Genomic DNA, 22,282 nt, shown 5'->3' on the forward strand with positions numbered 1-22,282 from the left:
AGTAGCCTTGGCAGGTTACACAAGTACAGAGCACTAGGCCAATCAGAAAAGGCCACCACTGCGTGATACCTGCATGGTGTGAGGTGGTGGGGCTATTGCTACCTACGTGTCCTTTGCTTGTAACGTTTTGGGACTTACATAGTAATGCAATGTACTAAATATGGTGTGGCGTTGCCTGTTGCTAAGCAAGCATCATGTGCTGCCTAAATGTCGTTCTTGAGCAAGCCTTGCGTTGCAATGCCAGTTTGCTTTAGAATGTTTTATCCAAGTCCTTTTTGTGCACATTCTACAAGCCTTTTTAGTAGATATTTGGTATCAAAGGCATCCCAGTTATGGTAGGGGATAATTAAAAAACTGCTTCCACAGAAGGATAGCAGCAGGCTGTCGTCATGTTTCCCCAGTTGCACTGTGGTACGTGTAGTACAGTATATCAGCCTCCTGCTCCATGTTGGTCTTCTGCTCCAGAGCTCCTTCAGCAGCAGTCAAACAGACTGCGGGGGGGCCTTTGTCTGGGCTTGGCTCGATCTCCTATGCCAGGCCTCACAATGTACTCCTAAGGACCCTCTCTGCCTACTCCTTATGCCTTTCCAGCTGGTGTTGTCTTTTCATATGAGAGGGCAGGGTTCTCCCCCCGCAGCTACTCACGGACATCTCCTCCACGACCTCTGATCTCAGTGCACAGTGCACCAGTAGGCCACATCTCCTCGCCTTGTTTTAGCTTCTGGCATCAAAATCTTTTCAGCAGTGTGCGAGGCAGAGGCTCCACCCATCAATATTGTTCTGCTGCACAATGCTAAGGTTGTAACTATCCTCCCCAGTTGTCTTAGAGTCTTCCCCTGCAACATCTTTTCATACACCAGGTTAGAGGTTTTACGAAATGTCCGCTACATTGCACAGATAATAGGCTTCAAATCTGGTATAGAGCACAATGAGCTGCAAGTCCCCCAGTCTGCCACCCAAACTGAACTTTTTAGTCCGTTCATGCTGTAAAACAAATAGTTATCAAACAATTCTTCTTTATTTATAGATTTAATTTTGTTAAGGTGATTTAGTAACCTAATATTCCAATTGGTTCGGTACATTTGCTTGAAATAACAGGATGAACCTTTTTCATAGTAGATATTTAAACAAAAATATTAGCTTCTCATCAGCAATTTTATTTAACCAAAACATGGAGCTGAATAGCAACTAAAACAAGAGTCTAGTGTGAGAGACGGCTTCTTTAGCACAAGACGGAGAGTCTTGCAGGAACCTAAAGGAGGGAGCAATGCAATTGCAAACATAGCACTAATGCAGAAGGGGGGTGGGGGGGGGGGGGGTGTGCAACAGATCTTCCAGCCCCTGAGCAGGTTCGGAATCGTCTAAACCTTCTCACCACCCCCTGGCTTAGGTTGGGGGCAGAAGCCACATTTCTGTTTCTTTGTAAATGTCTGGTAGGATAGAAAGGTAAAGCACAGGTAAAACTGTCAACTGCCTAAACAATATTTACATAAAGGTAAGATGGTATGCGTAACCCTCTCTGGCCCATAGGCATTTCTGGTGAGGGAAGAGGAGCAAGCCCCCACACTAGGACAAGGAGAGCCCTGGAGGTAGAGTGAAAAATCCTAACCACTTGACAGGGTTGGGATAACTGGGCAGGCCATAAGACCCATCCACATATGCATAAATGCAGCATCAACTCTCCTGCTGTGCTTTTTTAGGTCTCGCCTTGCTATCGCGTAAGCGATCGCAAAGCGAGACTATTGTAAGGGGCTCCCAAAAGTGCTCCGAAAAGCGGATTGCATGGCGAGCACGCGCACAATCACGGCATCGTGCCGCCATGCAATCCGTTTGGCATCGCACTTCAAAGGGTCCGCTCCCACGCCTGGAATGCGCGCCCCCGCCAAGCGCGTGCGCCACGCTCCGCCGGGCTTGTCTTGTTATTTTCTGAGCCCCTCTGGTCTTCAGGTAAGGTAGAGAGACTATCGCTTCCTCCGACGCCGCCTGAATGTGCTGCGCCTACCCTCGTCAGAAAAGGCGTAGGCGCAGCAGAGTGGAGTCTTCCATTCATAAAACTAGATGCCATTGGGACCACTGTACTGGAGCGATCCACCGCCGTGTTGGATGGGGGTTACCGATAAACGCTGCGTTTTTGTCTCATTCGTGCAACCGCCCATGTAAGAAAAACCAACACTTCGGGCGAACTGTCGCTGTTAAGTTGGTAATTGTAATTCGTTCTCAAGCAGGATAAACGAGTTTTAACAATATAGAATACGATTACAAAAAACAGAGGGTGCATTTAACGAAAGCAGTGCCCCCTGGCCGTGTGTTTACAGTGAGCGGACATCTGGCGCTGCATCTCCCTGGTGCCAGGTCTCTGAGGAGGCGCAGACACCGCTCTGCCCCTCGTGAGACTGGCGCACACCCAGCGCCGGGCCTTCCCGTGAACCTTCCACGGGAGCACCCGAGGGAGCCGGGGAGCCACTCCAGAGACCCATGAGGGACTCTGAACTCCCAGCTGCCCCAGTGAGTGATATTTGCTGAGAACCCCTACGCATTTGTAGAACCACCCCCCTCCACACACACACACAGCTTCAACCCCACAACTATTCAGACAGCTCTTGAGAGGTGTAAAGGGGTTTGTAAAAGAGATATCAGCAAAAACAGATCCACAAAATGGCGTTCGAACTGAACACAAAAAAGACGTTAAACGAGAAAAGCACGTCAAAATACTTTTCTCTCACAGGTTAAAAATAAAATCAGCTGGCCTTTGGTTGACAAGAAAATAAAAACGTATTCGGTTATAGCATGTTATTTACTAAATGAACAGCTGCAGGAAGACACTATTATTACCTTTATTATTCGGGGGCGAGGGGTTGGCAACGGTTAAAGGTGTCACGTCTCACGAGACAAATAATTTCGCTTCAAGTGTGGGCGAGAAAATGTAATCGTATTTCTTTATGCTGTAATAAATAGCACATAATATTTACAGCGTCCAGACCGTCAAAAGTACACGTACAAAGCGCTATATGAAACGTTAATATATTTTTTATTTAGGAAGAAGGTGAGCTGGTCAGCAGGGGTTGAGAACTGGCTAAGTGATACAAATCCCTGGAAACCACACTGGAAAGGCATGACCACTACCGGATGGAACAAGGGGCTTGAGGCAGCTCTCTCACCATGGGAATATTAGGAAGCAATCAAGCAGCGTTCGTTATCCTTCTGAATGGTCTCCGTTGCTTTGTGGGAGGTTTAAAAAGTAAAGGCGTTTCTGGCCCCTGTTCTCCATTTTACAATGTGCTACAATCCAAAGTGTAGGATTTGCCGACTCCCATCTGTCTCGGAAAAAACTAAAGCTGGAATTTCTGAAATCATAACACGAAATCAATATTTTATGGACGGCTGTTTTCTTTATAAAAAGAGAAAGACATGCTACAGTTGCAACCTTAGCAAGAATGACCATCGTGGAAAAGACACTTCCATTGACGTATATCAATTACGAACGTTTGCTCACACTCAGGTTTGCCTGCTTCTAAGCGCTTATCTAATAGCAAGGGGACAGGAAGCGGGCAGTAGCTATAGCCTATCAAATTCAGCATCGCATATGACATCGATGAAGGCAAAGCCAAATTCAGCTCGCATTGCACCATAAATGACGTCACGTATGGCCCAGCAGTGGGGATCATTGACGTTTCCCTCACACCTTACCTGTCAAAGGGAACATATGGATAGATGGTTAATTATGCGTCCTTTTATAGGGGCCCACGCTCAACATATGTATGCATCTTGGGACAAAAAACTGCACATAACACAAGAGGGCCAACATCTATGTAATTCATCTATGAAAAAGGGATTGTTTAAGGGCTATATCCAGGGCACAAGTCCTAAAAAAAAAAAAAAGTGGGGGACGCTGAAGTCACGACAGGAAGTGACGTCACGAAATGTGGCTTGCACCATCATACTCATTGCCTCCCCTCACTCACCCCTTAGATGCGATTGCATCAGAGAAGCCAGCGCGTGAGCAGCATTCTGAATGAGCTCCGATCTTGCCCCATAGAGGCCAAAGAGTGAATATGTGGCTCCATTTGCTCCAGTTATCGAGCGCCCGGTAAAATAAGTGGGGGGACACCGTCCACCCCCGTGGTACCCCGACTCGAGCCCTGGTCCTATCTAGTGCCATACAGCAGCAATAAGCACCCAAGAAATCACCAGTAAATCAAATGTGTTCCAGGAAAAAATGGAAATCCAGTCTGTGATGTCAAACCTTTTCTTGGCAGAACAATGGAAATGAGGTGGTGCGGTATAGTGCACGATCAAACGAATATAAGAGAAGTTATATAGCTGGTGAGATAGCTCAGTGGGTTGCGTGTTTTGTTGCAGAAAAGTGTATGCAATCTGCAGGTGGAATTCCTGTTAGAACTGCAGCAGCTTTTCATAAATCGGATGAAAGGAGTACCACAGGGTTGCGTAATAATAACAGGTAACATTGAACTGCTGATCGATTATCAAGGGTGTACTGCAAGCAGCTGATGTGTATTACTTTAATTTACTTGTACAGCAATGCATAGACCGCCAGCAGATACACGGAGCCCTCTCTGGGCGCCATATGTAAATAACTAAGCATGACCTGGCATTTTGATCCTGAAAAGGGTAGGGCAAGCTTGGTGGCTGTTAAACTAGCATGAACAAGATGCCAAATTTAGGATGGTGTAGAAGGGCCACATGCAGGGCTTTAAGTAAGATGAAAAAACTGGGAGGTCTCTCAAAGGGGCGTGGCCAATGTAGTTAAGAGCGTGGCTTAAAAACACGCAAACTAAAAATCTGTGCTTAGCATAGTGTGCAGCCCGACTTGTATTTTGCTGTTTGTCATCGCACCTAGATATGTGATACAAGTAACATCATATCTACAAGTGAGGACTGTTGGCTTTTTCAATAGTTGTTAATTGCATAAGGTAAATAAGCAGCACATATGACTTTAATGTTGTTGAAATAGCTTCCCCCTAAAGACCTGGTGTCACCACCATAATGTTGCAGCTCCCGAGTTTAAACCAGCATTTATAATGCAATGGTCTCGGCATTGTTAAAGTTAGAGCTGTTGGCATTGTTCATGACATTATTCTTGTTTATGTTTATGTACTGACAGAATTCACAATCCTGATGGCATGAAAGGAAACTGCGCTGTTTGACCTACTACATTGTTATCCCAGAATGGAAAGACATCCACCTGGTATCTGATGCCTTCACAAGAAGGGAAACTGCAAACAAGGTCTGGCCCTGATGACATCACAGTGAATGATACTGCACGGCCTATAGATGTGATGTATTTGACATCTCAGAGTGACGAGTGTCGAAGAGCCGTCACCCTTGACTGCAGATCCTAACTCTTGTAGCTAACCCAGAAACACAGTAATCCTCTCGAGCTGAATCCTAGTGTGGGGGTCAATGAAAACCTACGAACCATTGGGAAACTCCTGAAAGTGCTGCAGTGTCATACTAGCGGCACCCTGTGCCCTATACAGATATCAATTCATAGCATAACAACATATAGCTTGCACAGGCCATTGCTTAGCAACTAGGCTTGCACTGTATAAATAAATATCAGTCCATGCATGGATCCAGGTATAAACAGATATAGCTATATTCAGCAAACTGCTCAGCTGATCAGCAGTAGACAGACTCGAGAGGCTGGTTTGTTGACAATGGAACATGAAGTCCTGAGTTTTATTCCTGGCGTCTTCACTTGATCACATTGTGTGACCTTGTGGACTCCCATTGATTTCATTGTCCCTCGGTTCCCTTATTGTGTGTGGATCAATCGACAGTATCCAGCACTATATAAAAACTGGATATTTACATATCCTCTGCTCCTGAAAATGCCCAGGCTCCCTTTGATTAATGACCAAACGCTGTTCGTAATGCCCAGTCTCCGTGAAAGCTCCAAAGGTCCCACATACCCTCAGCATCATGCCCTTTCTGCCAAGGATATTAAAATGCAAGCATCACAACAGGTAGGCAATGGGGGGCCTGCACAGGCTACTAAACACTGAAGAGAGACCACACGAGCTAAGCAGTGTTTATCTCTTGTCTGGCTTTAAAAGCAGGAGGTTTCAACAGTCTGCTGCAATAGCCTGAGTCCGAATGCTCTAAGGCTGGTTGGGTCGAATCATGTTGGAAGGGCCGGGACTCCATGGGTGCTGCTGCAGCGTGAAAGATTGGCGTTTATGCTCTTGTCAGTACTCACCAGAGCTACTTTGTGTCGGTTGGGGTTACTGGAAGACCGTAGCCTGGCAAGTTGCTTTTTCGCCAAAATATGTGGAAAGAATTTGGCAGGAAAAGAGGACAGCTAAACATTTCCACCGATTAAGCCGAGCTGAATGACAGCAGCGTTTGAAGGCCGATGGGGGATTCTGAAAGCCTTTTTCCCCGTGATTCAGACAGGAAACCGGAGCCTGTGGTGACACACTGCATCGTCAAATCTAGACCCGCCCCTGGTTAGCAGGAACACCTCTACTAGAGCCCAGGCCTGGCTTTGTAGCCAACAGCAGTGTGTGTGCCGGGACTTGTCCTAACACACTGCTGGGCCTTGTCGGACCGTATTGCTGGGACTTGCCCATAGTACTTCTAACATGGAAAACAACACATTGGCAAGTGGCGGAATGCCTGCGTCAAATACTAATCCTGGCCTTTCTATATAGGGTTTCATCGCACACCTCTGCCACTTCTAAGCGCTGTACATAACGTTACTATTGTCCAAATAATGGCACTCAGTTTATTGACGTAGGTAGTATGAAAGGCCGAATCAGACATTTTAGATAACTACAGTCATCAGTGACAGATATTTACTTATTGACCCGTCCTTTACACGTCATTTGCATTTTGTCCGCCCGAGGATGCTTACTTACCAGGGGCAGGCTGGCTTTTAGTCTATTTTGAGTTCCCTGCAAACGCTCGGTGCCTCTGCAGTGCCAGTAGGGCTGGGCTAGAGTCAGACATATGTCAGGCCCCTTCCCGCCACTAAATCTTTGCCCCCCGTCCCGCCTCTGTCCTCCGAGGAGCCCGCTTACCAGGCTGGCCTCCATTGTACCCGGCTCTTGGAACCAGCCCCCATTTTGTGGCCTCTTGTGCCGTGGACGGGCTTTATTTTGCTCGCAGATTCCCCACTGTAGAAATGCCCAGATGAGACATTCTTCGTGCATCAGCCGCAGACGCCTTTGTTTAATGCAACACTTTCAAAACAAATGCCCTCCCTTTATTTGTGCACTTGGCAGGCTCCGGGATGTTTGCAGTCACAATGCACGCATTTGTGTCCCGTGGGAAGGGACGGGCTGCAGGTGTTCCTTTGTGTGCCTGTCTGAGGGTGACAGTCACACGTACGCGGTGCGCCAGCCCATCTCATCCGCCATTGATGCTGCCCACAGCCATCACTGCCATTACACAAGGCACCGGGCCTTGAATTCTGCAGATTATTTCCGCCTGCAGTTTATTCCCCACATTTCTTCGTAATGAAAATCATATTGATCGTTTGAATAGTGAACGCAGGGGACTGGCATGTAGACTGATTGCACTATTACCAGCGCAATGTCTCCCATTTTACCGACTTCGGAAGAATGTAGGTTAGGTTTGTCCCTGCCAAGACTGAAACCTGCAATGTGTAGAAATTACTCTCTGGCAGGCTCCCAATCCACTGAGCTACTTTCGAATGAAATTGGCAAGTCTCTTGGGTCATAGGAATCAGCGGGATAGAGAGGGAAAAAAACTCCAGTGCGCCACAACCTACGTGAGGAGAATGGAAGCAGCGGCGCCAGCCTGGCAACAACAAACGCCCCGTGGATGCGACGCTCCTGGAGGTAAGCGGGAGACAGTGCAGCAGCCGAACACAGGAGCCGACAGCAGGGGGAGAGGACGCCATTACCACCACCGCCTTTCTCCGAGGTGAAGCAGAAATGCCTCGGAGAAACGCAGCGGCGTTTTTGGATTCGGGGGCGTGTTTTTCTTTCTCTCCTCTTGCCATTGGCTGGAATGTTTACATTCCAGAGGAGAGAAAGAATCGAAAAAACACGCCCCCGAATCGCAAAAAGACGGGGCTTGTTTGGAGCGACAAAGCTCTTCTCCAATGGCTGACCAGCATTTAAGAGGCCAGCCAATGGAGAAGAGGGAAAGAAAGGGGCGGGTTAAAGCCCCACTCCTAAAACATTAAATCTCGGAGCGAGACTGCGCAAGCGCAGCCTTCGAGCCGAGACCTAAAAAGAAAAGGGAAATCCAGAGAGAAAATGTCTCTTTAAAGGATTTCCCTTCCCCTACAACGCTCACCTGGAATTAAGTCATGTTGTAACTCTACACTAGTGAGCAGTGCAGTCACTGCAGTTCGGAATAAAAAACGGGCCGCCTGTGTCGGGGCACAAAACAGAGCCAGATAGAGACCCGTTTCGATGCCCCCCTTAAACAAGCATTTGCAATGCAATAGGTCTCGCATTATTAAAGTTTGAGCTATTGGTTTTGCTAATAATAATGCAACACCAATAGCTCAAACATTCAGTAATGCGAGACCTATTGCATTGCAAATGCTTGTTTCTTTTCTCTTTGCAAGCTATGTATTTTTTTCATTTTAGAAATAGGTCTGTTACCCTCCTGAAAGCCTGCCACACTGTGGATGACTATCAGTGATATAGCATCTTTGGTCCTTTAATTAAGAAACGGGGGGGCCTCTAGATTATTTTTGTCCGAATAAGTATGAATTTTGGGAGGTGGGGTGGGGAGAAGGTAGTACAATGCAAAGGTTTGTGTTATAAAATGCAAAATTACTACAAACTGTTTAATACAGATCTCCGGAAGAGGAAGCAAATCAAGCAGGCACATGACCACAAAAGATTGACCCCTCGACCTTCCCCCTCCAACTCCACCAAAGAAGAGTCTTACATAGGGAGGATGCCACTTTAGCAAAAAAGCATCTTTCCAAGGTATTGTTTTGGCACTGAAAAGGAGGAATTGCCCAGACAAATGGTAGTTCAAAGTCTGCATCCCACGAAAAGTAAAGAAAGATTTCCAATCCAGTCTACAGAAATCAACACCAATTGAACCTGCTCAATGGAGACCGCATCTGCTATACAAATAGTGTTGTCCACTACAATTAATGCACAGTGAGGAACATGTATCCTCTTTTCTGTGGTCCATGGGCTTATGGATTCATAATTGCAAATGCAAGGTTGTGCATGAGGTTGCTACATCAGTGTCTGAAAGGTTAGTGGAAACAAAATTATGATTCCTAAGAAGAGCTCTTCAGTAAATAGCATTGTGGGACAGTCACAATCTCATTCGGGAAGTCTCTTTCCATCAAGAGCCCCCAACTCCGTCTTTAGAGACCGAGACACCCCTCACTAGTGAGGGGCAGTTATTGGACAGTTTAACAATACAAGGAGTCTGCTCAAAGAAGGAGAGACGGTACCATATAAAGCTCCTAGAACTCATGGTGATTAACCTAGCCCTTGGGTACTTCATTCCTTTTCTGCCAGGGAACAAAATTCTGCCTCAGGACAACTTGTCAAGAGTAGTGCAAGCAATGCGGAAGTCGTTAAGTTGGAGAGGCTTGACTATGAAAGCGATGGATCTCCCAGAAGCACAGAACTGCTCATCAGATGCTAAATGTAGTTTATATGAAAAAACGCAGATAGACCTATTTGGAGCGACTGAAAACATCAAACCAGAAGATCAGGCTTCGTAAGATATGCCTTTTTGGTAGACTGTCCAAGGTGTTTTCTGTATGTCTTTCTTCTGAGTCCTTGGATTCCAACCACGTTTCTCAGACTCTGACAGGCCTACACAAATAAGATCCTTATTTGCTCCATGATGGCCAAAACAGTGGTGGTACACCAACTTGCTCCATCTGTCGGAAAAGTTTCTCAAGGCTACCCTGCCAAACCAACCTTCTGTCCAAGTGTCAAAGCCAAATATTCCATCCAAACCTAATCTGCTTGAGTTTTGCAGCATGGCTCCTGAATGTCAATATAGGCATTATCTGCCCAATGATTGTGTGATTATTCTGAAAAAATCTAATTAATAGAGCCACTTAAGCTCTTAAATGGAAGCAATTTACCTATGGTATCGGTAGAAGTGCTCTGACCCCATAACTTGTCTAGAGAAGGCGGTGTTTCCTTATCTACTACAACTGGCCAAGTCTTGGCTTCAGTTCTTCAGGTATATTTAGTAGATAGCACTGCATATGGAAGATCTCCTGGGCAAAGATCGCTGTTCACGATTCCAGTCTTATAGACTTCCTATAAGAGTTGAAAAATGTTTGGGTTTTTTCCCTCCAATTTGGAAACTGACCTCCTTGCTGATGTAATGTTTCCACACCCCTTTTGCATCTGTACATAAAGCTTCCTTCATAATCTTTCATGTAAGACAGCTTTTCTGGTCATCGTTGCCGCTGTGCATGGGGTTAGTGAGATCCAAGCCCTTTCAGCACAGCAGCCTCACACAGTATTACATCCTGCCAAAATTAAGTACATTAGAAATACCCCTCAGTTGTCAACTATGGCCATATATGGATGGAAGTGGTAACCACAAATGGGACCATTCCCAATGCATTGTATCTTGTGTAGTTATGTTACCAGTTAGCTAACCAGTTACTGCAAAGTAGACCTAAATCACATTCACCACGGGGTAAGGCAGCTACAACTGCCTACTTAATGTCCCCATTTAAGAAATTTGCAAGCCTGCAAAATGGAAGTCTATTCACAGTTTCACAAGGCCCTAATGCCTACAGTCAGATTCCAGAAAAGATTAGATAGTTGGTCAGGCTACCCTGAACAAAAAACTGCTTATGTAGAGAAACATAAAGGTTTTCACTGTATCCGTTTTCATAAGCTTTTTTTTTTCTTCTTTTTTTTTCTTTCGATCTTCTGGAATCTTCAAATGGCAGACTTGTGGGAGGGCCTTGTAATTCTAGTCTAATTCTATTCTACTGTTTGCGACCATCTATGATGCTGAAGCAAAAGTTACTTTAATCCTAGTTCTGTAGCCTAGAAATCTTCATTGATTTCGGAACCCTTCTTCTCCCTGGCTTGAAGCTACTAGAAAGGAATCTTTAAGGATTTGGATGATTCCCTAAAATCCTCAAATATCCCATCATAAGAACAGGTGCTCTAAAGTAACTACCAGTAGAAGGCATGATAGTAGTGGAAGGTACTGACTACCTAAATGAGAAGCGTCCTATTGGTTTTTTTTTTTTTTTTGTTTTTTTGTTTTACCTTTTCTGACGGTCAGCCTATCTGGCTGGCTTTCACTTTATTTGGTACATGTTTTTTCAGGGTGGTTAAGGTCGTAGAATGATTGTACTGCAGCAAGGGTATTTTATATACCAAGTTTGAGCAATTATTCCTTATTGTAAAATAATTAAACACCCAAAGTTTAGTAACCCTCGCTTTAAGATATTGAATATTTAATTTTTGCAGCGTGAATCTTTCTGGATTCACTATGCTGTGCATTATTCCGCGATCTTGTGGTTGGGTCCGGATTCGTAGTCTTTTCTTTGTTTTTTTTTTTGTTTTGTTTTTGTAGCCCAGGTGGGCGTCGACGACCACCATTTGGTGCACCTCCCGTGACGTCGTCGTGCTTCCTGCGGAAGTCCCACCTTTGGGGCGCCATCTTCAGATTCTTTTTTCCGCCGTTGGGTCTGGATCGTCATCGGGAAGCTCCAGAATTACACTCGAAGGAAGAAAGAAAAGCGAGTTTCGTCGATAAATACTAGAGGATATCACAGGAAAGGAAGAGATTTCATCAGGAGCGCGAAGAAAGGAGGTTCAGCGCCCTTTTTCTTAGACCTTGGAGAATGCGCACTCAGAGGCCCTGAGCGCAATGGACAAGACGCCATTCAAGTTCTGCCCAAACTGCCACCACAAGTTCGCGCAGAAGGACCAGCATCCGGTCTGCAACCTCTGCCTACCGGTCGAACACCAGAGTAAGGACTGCAACGCCTGCTCAGCCTTCGCGCCGAAGACGCTCAGGGTGAGAGATCGGCAGAGAAGAGCCAACGCCAGCATGGATGGCAAGGGTAAGGCCCCGTCGCTCTACGATCTGGGCCTCTCCACGGACGACGAGGACAACGTCGCCGAGACAGCCGAAAACTTCACGGTCGTAGAGACCGACAAGAAAAAAGAAGACGAGGTAAGAGAATCGTCGAGCGCAAAACAGAAAGTACCTCAAACACGAGGGTGACTCGAGAAAATCAGAGTCTAAGTCCACGAAGGGAGCCCCGGCGCCGAAATCTTCGACGACCAAAGGGGGAACCATGGACAAGAGGCCGAGCGGATCCTTAGAAAAGGACTCCCTGGTGCCGAAAGACGCCGAAAAGCAAGGGTCGTCTAAGACAACCCAGGAAACGGGCCGATCGACGCTGAAAGAACGGTCGACGTCGACGCAAGTTTCATCGAAAAGACCCGCGGTCGACGCCGAAAGCATCTCCGAGATGGAGAAAAAGAAGAGGCGGCTCGAGGCCGAAATGGAGAACATCCTTCAAAGGAAGAAGGAGTTCGACGCCAAGATGAAGGAATTCAAAATTCCAACGGTTTCATCGGCGGACGTCGTCGAGGTCGAGGACGAATTCGACACCGAAGGACTAACAAGGGATCTCGAAGAGGAAGAAGAGCCCTATTATGATGGTGAAGCCGAGGAAGAAGACCAACAGTCGTTCTACGACTCGGCGCCATCTACCAGCCACTACATCGAATGGCAGGATCTCGACACCGAAAACCCGGAGGAGCCCGTGGACACGTACCCTTCGAGGCCTTCGCCACCCGACGACATCGGGGTGTACAATATGGTGGTCAGGAGCGCAGCAACAGCCTTCGGCGTCCAACTCGACGAGGAGAAGCCGATTTTCTCCTCGAGACCCTGCTCCCCATCCAGACAAGGAGCCAGTTCCTCACCATGCTACAAAGTGTGATGAATCAGGGGAGAGAAGCCTTCAAGGAACCAGCGACCTGCTGGTCGATCACGCCCAGGACAGAGAAGAAATATAAGCACTCTTCCCTGGACCCCCCTTACATCAAGGGTAGCGTGACCGCCGACTCCATCATAGCTTCCACGGCCAGGAGAAGGGCCAACGTACCAGCAACTTCGGGCCCACCACCTGATAAGGAGAGCAGGAGGATAGACCTCACAGGAAGAAAGGTCGAGAGGAACGCCGCAATGCACTGGCGCATGGCGAATTCCAATGCACTCCTCAATAGACACCAGTACCAGCACTGGGACGAGATGGGGGAGCTAGTAAAGCACCTCCCCGAAGAATACCGCCAGAGAGCCTCACACCTGATAGACGAAGGCAAGAACATCGCCAACTCGTGTATAAAGACGGCGTTGGACGGGGCAGAGACTTCAGCAAGACTCATGGCCATAGGGGTCACAGAGAGAAGGCATGCATGGCTAAGAATCTCGGGATTCAAACCGGAGGTGCAGAACAACATCCTTGACACCCCCTTCAACGGAGAGACACTGTTCGGAGCAACAGTGGACGAGAAGCTCACCCAGCTGAAAAAAGAAAACGAAACGGCGAGGTCCACGGGGGCCCTACAACTGAGGGGAATGAGGCGAGGCAATCCCTTGAGGAGACCCTACGGTAGGGGAGGAAGCCAGCAGGGGCCGTCGCACCAGACGTTCCAGCAGGGTCAGCAGGGTGAAAGTCACGGACAAGGTCAGCAGAAGCAAAACTGGCAGTACCAACCTCGGGGCCAGTCCTTTCGCGGGAGAGGGAACGGACGTGGCCAAAGGAGGAGGGGGGGCGAACAGCCCTCATCAAAGTGACTCAGCACGCAAGAGGACGCCTACCCTCGTCATTCCCCCAAGGGTGAGGCGCAAAAAAGTAACATCAGGGGGAAGAGAATATTCAAAAGCCTACGAGCATACAACACCAGTAGGCGGAAGACTGAGGTTCTACCTTCAGGAGTGGCGGCGTATAACCACAGACAAGTGGATACGGAACATCATGCAGTACGGATACTGCGTAGAGTTGGAGAAAAGACCTCCAAACAGGAAACCAAAGGGAAGACAGAGATCGTCCCAAGAACTGGCACTACTCAGAGAAGAAACACGGAAACTTCTAGAAAAGAGCCATAGAGGCAGTGCCGTTCAGAGAACGCAACAAAGGGGTCTACTCAAACTACTTCGTGGTCCCGAAAGTAGACGGAAACCTCAGACCCATCCTGGACCTGCGTTACCTAAACAAGTTCATCAGAACGCAGAAGTTCAAAATGACTTCGCTGCAGGAGGTACTGCCCCAAATAAGAGACGGGGACTTCATGGTCACCGTGGACCTCAAGGATGCCTACCTTCACATCCCAATAAACAGAAGACACAAGGGCCTTCTAAGATTCAACATCGAACAGGAACACTACCAGTTCACAACCCTGGCCTTCGGATTAAAATCGGCACCAAGGGTCTTTACAAAATGCCTGTCGGCGGTCGCGGCCTACCTACGAAGACAGGGAATCCATGTCTACCCCTACTTAGACGACTGGCTGGTCAAGGCAAACTCACGCGAGAAGTGCGAGAGGCACGCAAAACGCGTAACAGACACCCTCACGAATCTGGGGTTCTTGATCCACTGGGGCAAGTCATCGCTGGAACCGGAACAGGTGAAGATTTTCCTGGGGGCGAAAATCAACACCCTCAACAGTACAGTAGTGCCCAGCGACAGGAGGACAGATGCACTACTGAAGGAGACGCGGCTCTACCAGAAGGGGCGAACTCTGACAGTGAGGACTGTGAGCAAGATGATGGGGATGATGGCGTCGTGTATCCAGCTGGTGCCGAATGTATGCCTGCACATGAGACCATTCCAGGAATGGCTACAACAACAATGGTCACAAGCAAACGGAAGTTGGGAGGATCTAGTGGTTGTTACGCAGGCAGTGCAGGAGGAGATAACTTGGTGGAACAGAAACAACATGACAGCAGGGAGAAGCCTGACACCACCAATCCCAACAGTAACCATTACCACGGACGCATCGCAAAAGGGATGGGGAGCGCACATGGACAACCTCAGAGTGAGGGGTCTGTGGGCTCCAGCAGATGCGGTTCGCCATATCAACTACCTCGAATTGAAAACAATCCTGCTAGCCCTGAAGTCATTCCAGAGGCACCTGTACAACCAGAGGGTGTTGGTTCAAACAGACAACACCACGGCAATGTTCTACATCAACAAACAAGGGGGGACACAGTCGTTCCCTCTCTAGCTCAGGAGATTTGGAGATGGGCCATACCTCTCAGGATAGATCTACTGGCAATTCACCTACCGGGGAAGGACAATGTGGAGGCAGACTGGCTAAGCAGGCAGACCTCGGCATCGCACGAGTGGGAGCTCAATGGCCAGGAAACGGAGAAACTCTTCCGGAGATGGGGAACTCCCACAATAGACCTATTTGCAACACGCCACAATGCAAAATGCCAAAGCTTCGCGTCCAGGCAACCAGATCAGCAATCCCAGGGAAATGCCCTATGGATAAGCTGGTCGAGGACATTTGCCTACGCTTTTCCGCCGATACCCCTGTTGCACAGAGTGCTCGACAAGTGCAGAACCAGCAACATGACTCTGATCCTAGTGGCTCCGCAGTGGGCGAGGCAGACATGGTTCTCACAAATTCAAGAAATGGCACAAGGCAATCCATATAGGTTCGAGAGGAGGAAGGACCTGCTCTCAATGCAAAACGGAGAGGTCCTGCACCCAGAGCCAGAGACCCTCAACCTGGCGGCATGGCTCCTGAAGACCTAGAGTTCGCACACCTAAGATTGCCTCCGAGCACTATGCGAGTGCTACGGGAGGCAAGGAAACCAACTACACGAAAATGCTACAGCGCAAAATGGAAGAGATTCACTGTGTGGTGCAGGAAAAAGGGCCTGCAAAACAGAATGACAAGAGACTCAACAGTACTGAGGTACCTCACACACCTTCTAAAGAGTAACCTCTGCTCGAGCTCCCTAAGGGTACACCTAGCGGCAATCGTGGCCTACACCAGAGGTGAAAAGGGTGGAAGTTTCTTCACCTCGCAGGTGGTGAAGAGATTCATGGAAGGAGCCAAAAGGATGGCCCCCCCGAAAAGGTTGCCGCCGCCGGCATGTAATCTGAACGTGGTTCTGACGGAGCTCATGAAGGCACCGTTTGAACCCATTCACAAGGCCACACTGCAGATGTTGACGATGAAAACGGCCTTTCTGGTGGCCATAACCTCACTACGCAGGGTGAGCGAGCTTCAAGCACTAACACTACAGGAACCCTACATTCAGATTCACAAGGACAGAATAGTCCTGAGAACAGACCCACACTTCATGCCCAAGGTGGTGTCGGCGTTCCACATGAATCAGAGTATTCAGATACCAAGTTTCTTCCAAAACCCGACTTCAAACGCAGAAAAGGCCCTGCACACCCTCGACGCAAGAAGAGCGGTGATGCACTACATTGAGAGAACCAAGGAACTCAGGAAGTCGAAGCAGCTGTTTGTGTCCTTTGCTACTAGCTTCATGGGTAGGCCAGTGACTAAGGGCACCATCGCTAGGTGGATTGCCCTCACTATTCAATTCTGCCACAAACAGGCTGGACAGGAGCTAGCGGAGGAGCCTCAGGCTCACTCCACAAGGAAGAAAGGGGCCACCGTGGCCTTCCTGGCGAACACGCCCATCCAGGACATATGCCTCGCGGCAACTTGGGCATCTGTGCACACGTTCACGAAACACTACTGCGTGGACATTCAGATGAACAGGGAAGCACAGGTTGGACAGAAGGTGCTTCAACACATTTTCAACGACCAACGCTCATCTACCACCCAGCCGCCACAAAATTAGGAAAACCGCTACAAAGTCTATGCACAGCATAGTGAATCCAGAAAGATTCACGCTGCAAAACGAATAGTTTCTTACCTGTCGGTGGAGTTTTGCAGCTTGAAGATCTTTCTGGATTCACTAGCGAACCCACCCACCTCCGCCAGGAAGATGAGGCTGGAGGAAGAGGGGGTGAAATGGAAAAGATCAGAAGGAATGAAAAATTACAGAAAAATGGACAAGAAGAATTAATCTTTTGCCTAGGGTTAAAAAAAAAAAAAAAAGGGAAAAAAGAACCCGAAGATGGCGCCCCAAAGGTGGGACTTCCGCAGGAAGCACGACGACGTCACGGGAGGTGCACCAAATGGTGGTCGTCGACGCCCACCTGGGCTACAAAAAAAAAAAAAAAAAAAAAGAAAAGACTACGAATCCGGACCCAACCACAAGATCGCGGAATAATGCACAGCATAGTGAATCCAGAAAGATCTTCAAGCTGCAAAACTCCACCGACAGGTAAGAAACTATTCGTTACTAGTAACAAGTGAACATTGCAACTAATGTTAAGTAAATCGATTGGCTGCGATCAGAACACAAAAAACAATCGAGGAGTGATATTAGAGAAGTAGAGAGATATTCTGGCTGGACTCCTTACAAAATACCCTTTCTAACAAATACGTAACTTTCCTATATTTGAATGAATTGCACTTGTGTTGACGTTTATTCAGCAGTAATGATGTTGCTTAGGTCGTCTGAGTTCCTTCACTGCAGCAAGGAACCTTCAGCACGCTTCAGACAAGGACCTTTCATTTCTTGCTCGATAGTTGAATGGAAGTCATCTCTTGGATGTAAGCAACATGAATGCTTTCCACAAAAAGAGGGTAGTTAGGGGAACTCAGTCTTTGTTATATTTTAATCAAGTGTCATTCATTTAGTTTTAAATGCCTCTGCACGATGTGGTCACCTCAAACGCTAGATGTAAGGAGAGTGTTTAGATTACTATCTAGAAAGGACAGTGTCGGGAAAACAGAACCACTTTTAGTCGCCATTAAAATGGGTTTAGCTGATTTAAAATCGTTAATAACAGATTAAATTGTTTCATGTATCCACCCTCCGGGGGAGGCGGAACTGAGAGCAACCAGCAGCTCAAAGCATTGTGGTCAGAGGAGGGACTGCTTCCTTTAAAGTGGCAGTGTTAAAGTTTTATCTTCACAGAGCTGCTGCCTACATCCACTCCATTTCCTTCAAGCAAGTTTAAATAGTTTTGCCCTCGTGACGTTTTAAGTTTGAACTGGCAAGTTCTTTCACCGAGAATAACACATGTTTGATGTCCATATATAAAGCCTGGAGATATGCTTGTAACATTAATTTACTTTTTTTAATGTTTCTATTTTAGTATTTCGAGTACCTGCATTATATGATGTGAAATGTATGAGTTGGGCTATTGTAGTTTGATTTCAATTAATAGTTCCTTGATTTGATGGAGAGAAAAAAAGGTTACCAGTAGGTAACAATTCCTTATGGACGGAGTTTATTTTCAGGTTGACTAGCAGAAGGAAAAAAGGTGAGGTAGCAGAAAAGTTCTTGCTTCATAAAGTAGACTAAGATCTCACTTACATTGTCTTTCAGACTCACAAACGTCTTGGGCTCAGTTATCATATACAGGGTATTATCACCGTAGCTCTCGCTTGATTTAAAATCTTTGTATGTTGTTGGAGCCTACATACTCCCGTCTTCTCTATTGCCAAAATTCCCACGGTCCAGACAAGGCACTTCTGAAGATCTTAAACGGAAGTGTAGCTGTGTAGACTGTTGCATGCTAGTATTGATTTTCTATAAATTATACAAGACTGACCTTCATTTCCACTGGTACGTGCTTATATTTACACCAAGAAGTAAACATAAACTTGCATAATTGAAGTTTGCCAGGGGTTTGGATTTCATGGAGCGAAGCTTGCCACAAATGCATTATTAATCTTAATATTATGGTATAAATCACAATTGTAAATTTGTTTACTATTTCCAGTGTTTACAGTATAAAACCGACCAAGCACAGGACGTCAAGAAGATTGAGAAATTTCACAGTCAGCTGATGCGGCTTATGGTAGCCAAGGAGTCCCGCAATGTTGCCATGGAAACAGACTGATCTAAAACTAATGAATATGCCAATTGTTTGAAGTTTCATCAGAGGAAAATAACGTTTGGAATTTAAAAAAGTAATGGGACAGAAGATGGTGTATATAACTAAGTGGACTACGGAAGCTGAGTCCCAATCGTTTCCTCAGACGCCACTTCTAAAAGCTAGGAAGAAAGTATGTGCTTCATTTGAAAGCTTCTATTTATTTTCTGAAATGTCATTTAAAAATAGGAAAGAGACCTCTATGAAAAGATGCCTGTTTCCTTCACGGTAAAGATTTTTTTTTAACTGATTGAATGGATTTTTCTTATGGAGTAATTACGAAGTAAGAAGCTAAGAGTCTGCATTATTTGTAACATTTTCCCTTGGATTTCAGGGTTACATTTTCGTGTTTTTGTTGCAATTAAATGACCTAAATTCCTAAAGTGAGTCTGTTTTGCTCATTCCCATTGCTTGTCTGCCATCAGGAATGCTTCAGGTCATGCAGTGGCACTTGAGGGATAACGCGTTTTTTTTTTATTTTAATCGAAATCTATCTAAAGAAGCAGTTTAATCCAGATTCTAAAGTGTTTATTCAATAGATGTGACAGTGTAGTCTTGCCAAATGTTTTACTTTTTAAGAATAGACTTTAAAAGACATGGTGTGCTAATTTAGAACATTTATTTGATGGTTTTCAAAGTCCTTCAACTGTACCACAACAAATGTTTGAATTCTTAATCCTGATGCTAGAAGTATACGTTCAGTTGAAGTTTAGATGCACCGAGAGGAGGCGCACTAAAGCAAAAATAAAACCCTGGAGAATGCGCATTAATGACTCGACCCTATTTAAATGGTTAGGATAATATTGCACATTGTTTTCATCTCAAGACCAAGAGGTGCCGAAACATTGTCTGACTGAAGCTTTTTTTGCTCACACTTTATGAATGCTTTATATTGTATTATTGATAGAATAAAACAAGTAGGATTTCTTTTTTATTCCAGTAATGAGAGCATTTCATTGTTTGTTTACCTGACCAGGTAAAGGATGAGTGACCTAGGTTCAGTTCTGTCAGAACGTTGGTGAGCTTGCCATTTTAAGCGATGAATCCTTAGTGAGGCATTGTGCAAGCAACAGAAAGAAGCATTGGCAAAGCCAATACGTCTTGCCTTTTAAAGCAAAAGCCAGCCTTTTGGCTGTGCCCAGCTTTGTTTCCAATGCAAAGTCAAAATGACCACCACAGCGTGATGTATGTGCATGCATCATCAGACGTGTGTCATAAGACATGATTTGGTGGCCAATTTGACTTTTTATTTTTTAAATTAATGATCCACTTTGGAGGAAACTTGTCTTGGAGCTATAAATGAAGGGGAAAAGAGGCATACAATTACATTCTAAAGAGAGGAAGAACCCAGCAGCACCTTGCTGAGGTTGAAACCTCTAAAGTTTAAAAAGAAAAGAAAAAAAAAAAAAACTTTCAAAATAAACAAGAGAAGATGTGTGTGTGTGTGGAGGGGGAATCGGGTAGAGTGTAAGTTTGAAGAAAAAAACAGTAAAAATGCCATCGTGAAAGGTAGCAGTGGTTAAGCTAGGGCTAGGAGGAAGAGCATGGGAGAATGTGAGGATGGAGCAGCACGAAGCGATGTAAGAGGGAAGCAGCACATGGAGCGAGGGGAAGAAAACGCACGCACTCCCTTGGAGTGAAAGAACAAAAAAGAGTTCCTTGAAATGTAAGCAGTGGAAAGATTCAAATATTCCGATGAAAGCATGGTAAGGAATCTGCCCCACAGAACAAACCAGAGGAGGAAGAAAAGCCGTCGAAACGAGCAAATGAGATTTACAAGAAAGTCAATCAATTGCATGTGCACCTTACAAAATTCAGAAATGATCTCTCCAAATGCACATTTCCATCCTCTAACACCCTTTTTGTTTTGTTAAGCCTCCTCCTTAATCTGTTTCAGTGGATACTCTGATATTGTTGGTGTAACCTTAGAGGAAATGGCATGAAATCCAGTGTTTGAGTCTGCCAATGGATGAATCACACAATCTACAGCAAAGACCATGGATCCATTTCACAAAGAAGTTGCTCTGACTTACTCCTACAATACTTCTGGCTTGGAAGTCCGGTGTAAGCTAGGAGTACTCCAAGAATGAGTCACACAAACGGAAACAATGTTTGGAATTGGGTTGAATGTATCAGAATTTTGTATATGTGACTGCGAAAGCCAAAATACATTGCATAACATACTGAATGATTTTGTAGGTAACTTAAGGTCACTGATTTGCCCACCCCATAAATGTACATGGTATTGGAAGCAGGGACTTGGGTGGTGATGAAGGAGCACAACTGTGGGATGGTACTCCAGTAGCAAAACTGCGTTGCACAGTGCTCTGGTGGCATGGGCGAGCAGTGGTATTCCTGGTAGGGAAAGTAAAATAGCATAACACTCGGTTAGCGAATGTGAAAGAGCTGTGGTGGGTATGGTGGAGCGGGCCCAGCACTGTGGTGGTAAAGGAGAGGTGGCTTGGGACTTGAGTAGCAAACGTTGAAGAGCATGCAGTACTCTGGTAGGAATGTGAAACGGGCACAGAAAAGGGTGATGTGTGAGCACATCCCTTTGGTAGCAAAGATGTGGAGGTAAAGTAGTCTGGAAGAGAAGGTGAAGCTATTGGATCAAAAGTGAAAAGGGCAGAGCACGTTGGTGGCAAAGATGGAACAGTTGTGATTATGCGCATCACTCTATAAGCACAGGTGGTGAGGCACGGACCATTGGGGGTAAAGGTGAATACGGCACAATACTGTGGAAACAAGGTGCAGGGTAGAAGATTCTAGAAGCAAAGGCAGCGTTGAAGGTGACTGTGTGTTGGAAGAAGAGATGAAGGGTCACAGCGCTATGGTACGAGTTAAACGGGACACAGTACTGGAGTAAAGAAGGGGGTGATGCACACTGCTTGTCTTCATTCAGAGGACACTACACCATACCTCACAGAACATGCAACAGCAGTTCAGCATGACTGAGATGTGATCATATTATCACCTTTCTTTAAGTGCTTCAAAATTGCAAATCTTTGTTAATGGCTATAAATGCTGCTCTACTATTATAATGCCTTATTTTCACACAATGCTGCCTTTCATACACCTAACTCGAGGCAGTTGGGGCTCTCTGTGGTTTTCTTTGGATGGTAATATTAAATATTGTGATCTATAACGTGCCCTGCATCTTTAGCACTCTGGTAAGCTTAACACTAAACACTGGGCCTGTACACATTGCAGTATTCGGTTCTACAGACAGCAGTGACTCCACGCCTGATACCCAGCAGTGCAGGGGGTGTAATATTACTTCGTCTGCGGAGGAGAAATGAAAAAGAACCTTGCGACTTCCTT

The 22,282-nt window shown here is 46.1% G+C and overlaps 1 protein-coding gene across 1 annotated transcript in view; it reads left to right on the forward strand.

Moving 5' to 3' along the window:
• Nucleotides 1–19,344, forward strand: part of SRP9 (signal recognition particle 9) — a 73,855-nt gene extending 54,511 nt beyond the window's left edge. The window contains exon 3 of the mRNA XM_085610396.1: nucleotides 18,809–19,344. Coding sequence (XP_085466522.1) covers nucleotides 18,809–18,928 — 120 coding nt within the window. The 3' untranslated portion in view covers nucleotides 18,929–19,344. The remainder of the gene's footprint in view (nucleotides 1–18,808) is intronic.
• Nucleotides 19,345–22,282: the final 2,938 nt, after the last annotated feature.

Source organism: Triturus cristatus, chromosome 6, assembly GCF_964204655.1.
Source record: "Triturus cristatus chromosome 6, aTriCri1.1, whole genome shotgun sequence".
In the NCBI taxonomy this organism is placed as follows: Eukaryota; Metazoa; Chordata; class Amphibia; order Caudata; family Salamandridae; genus Triturus; species Triturus cristatus.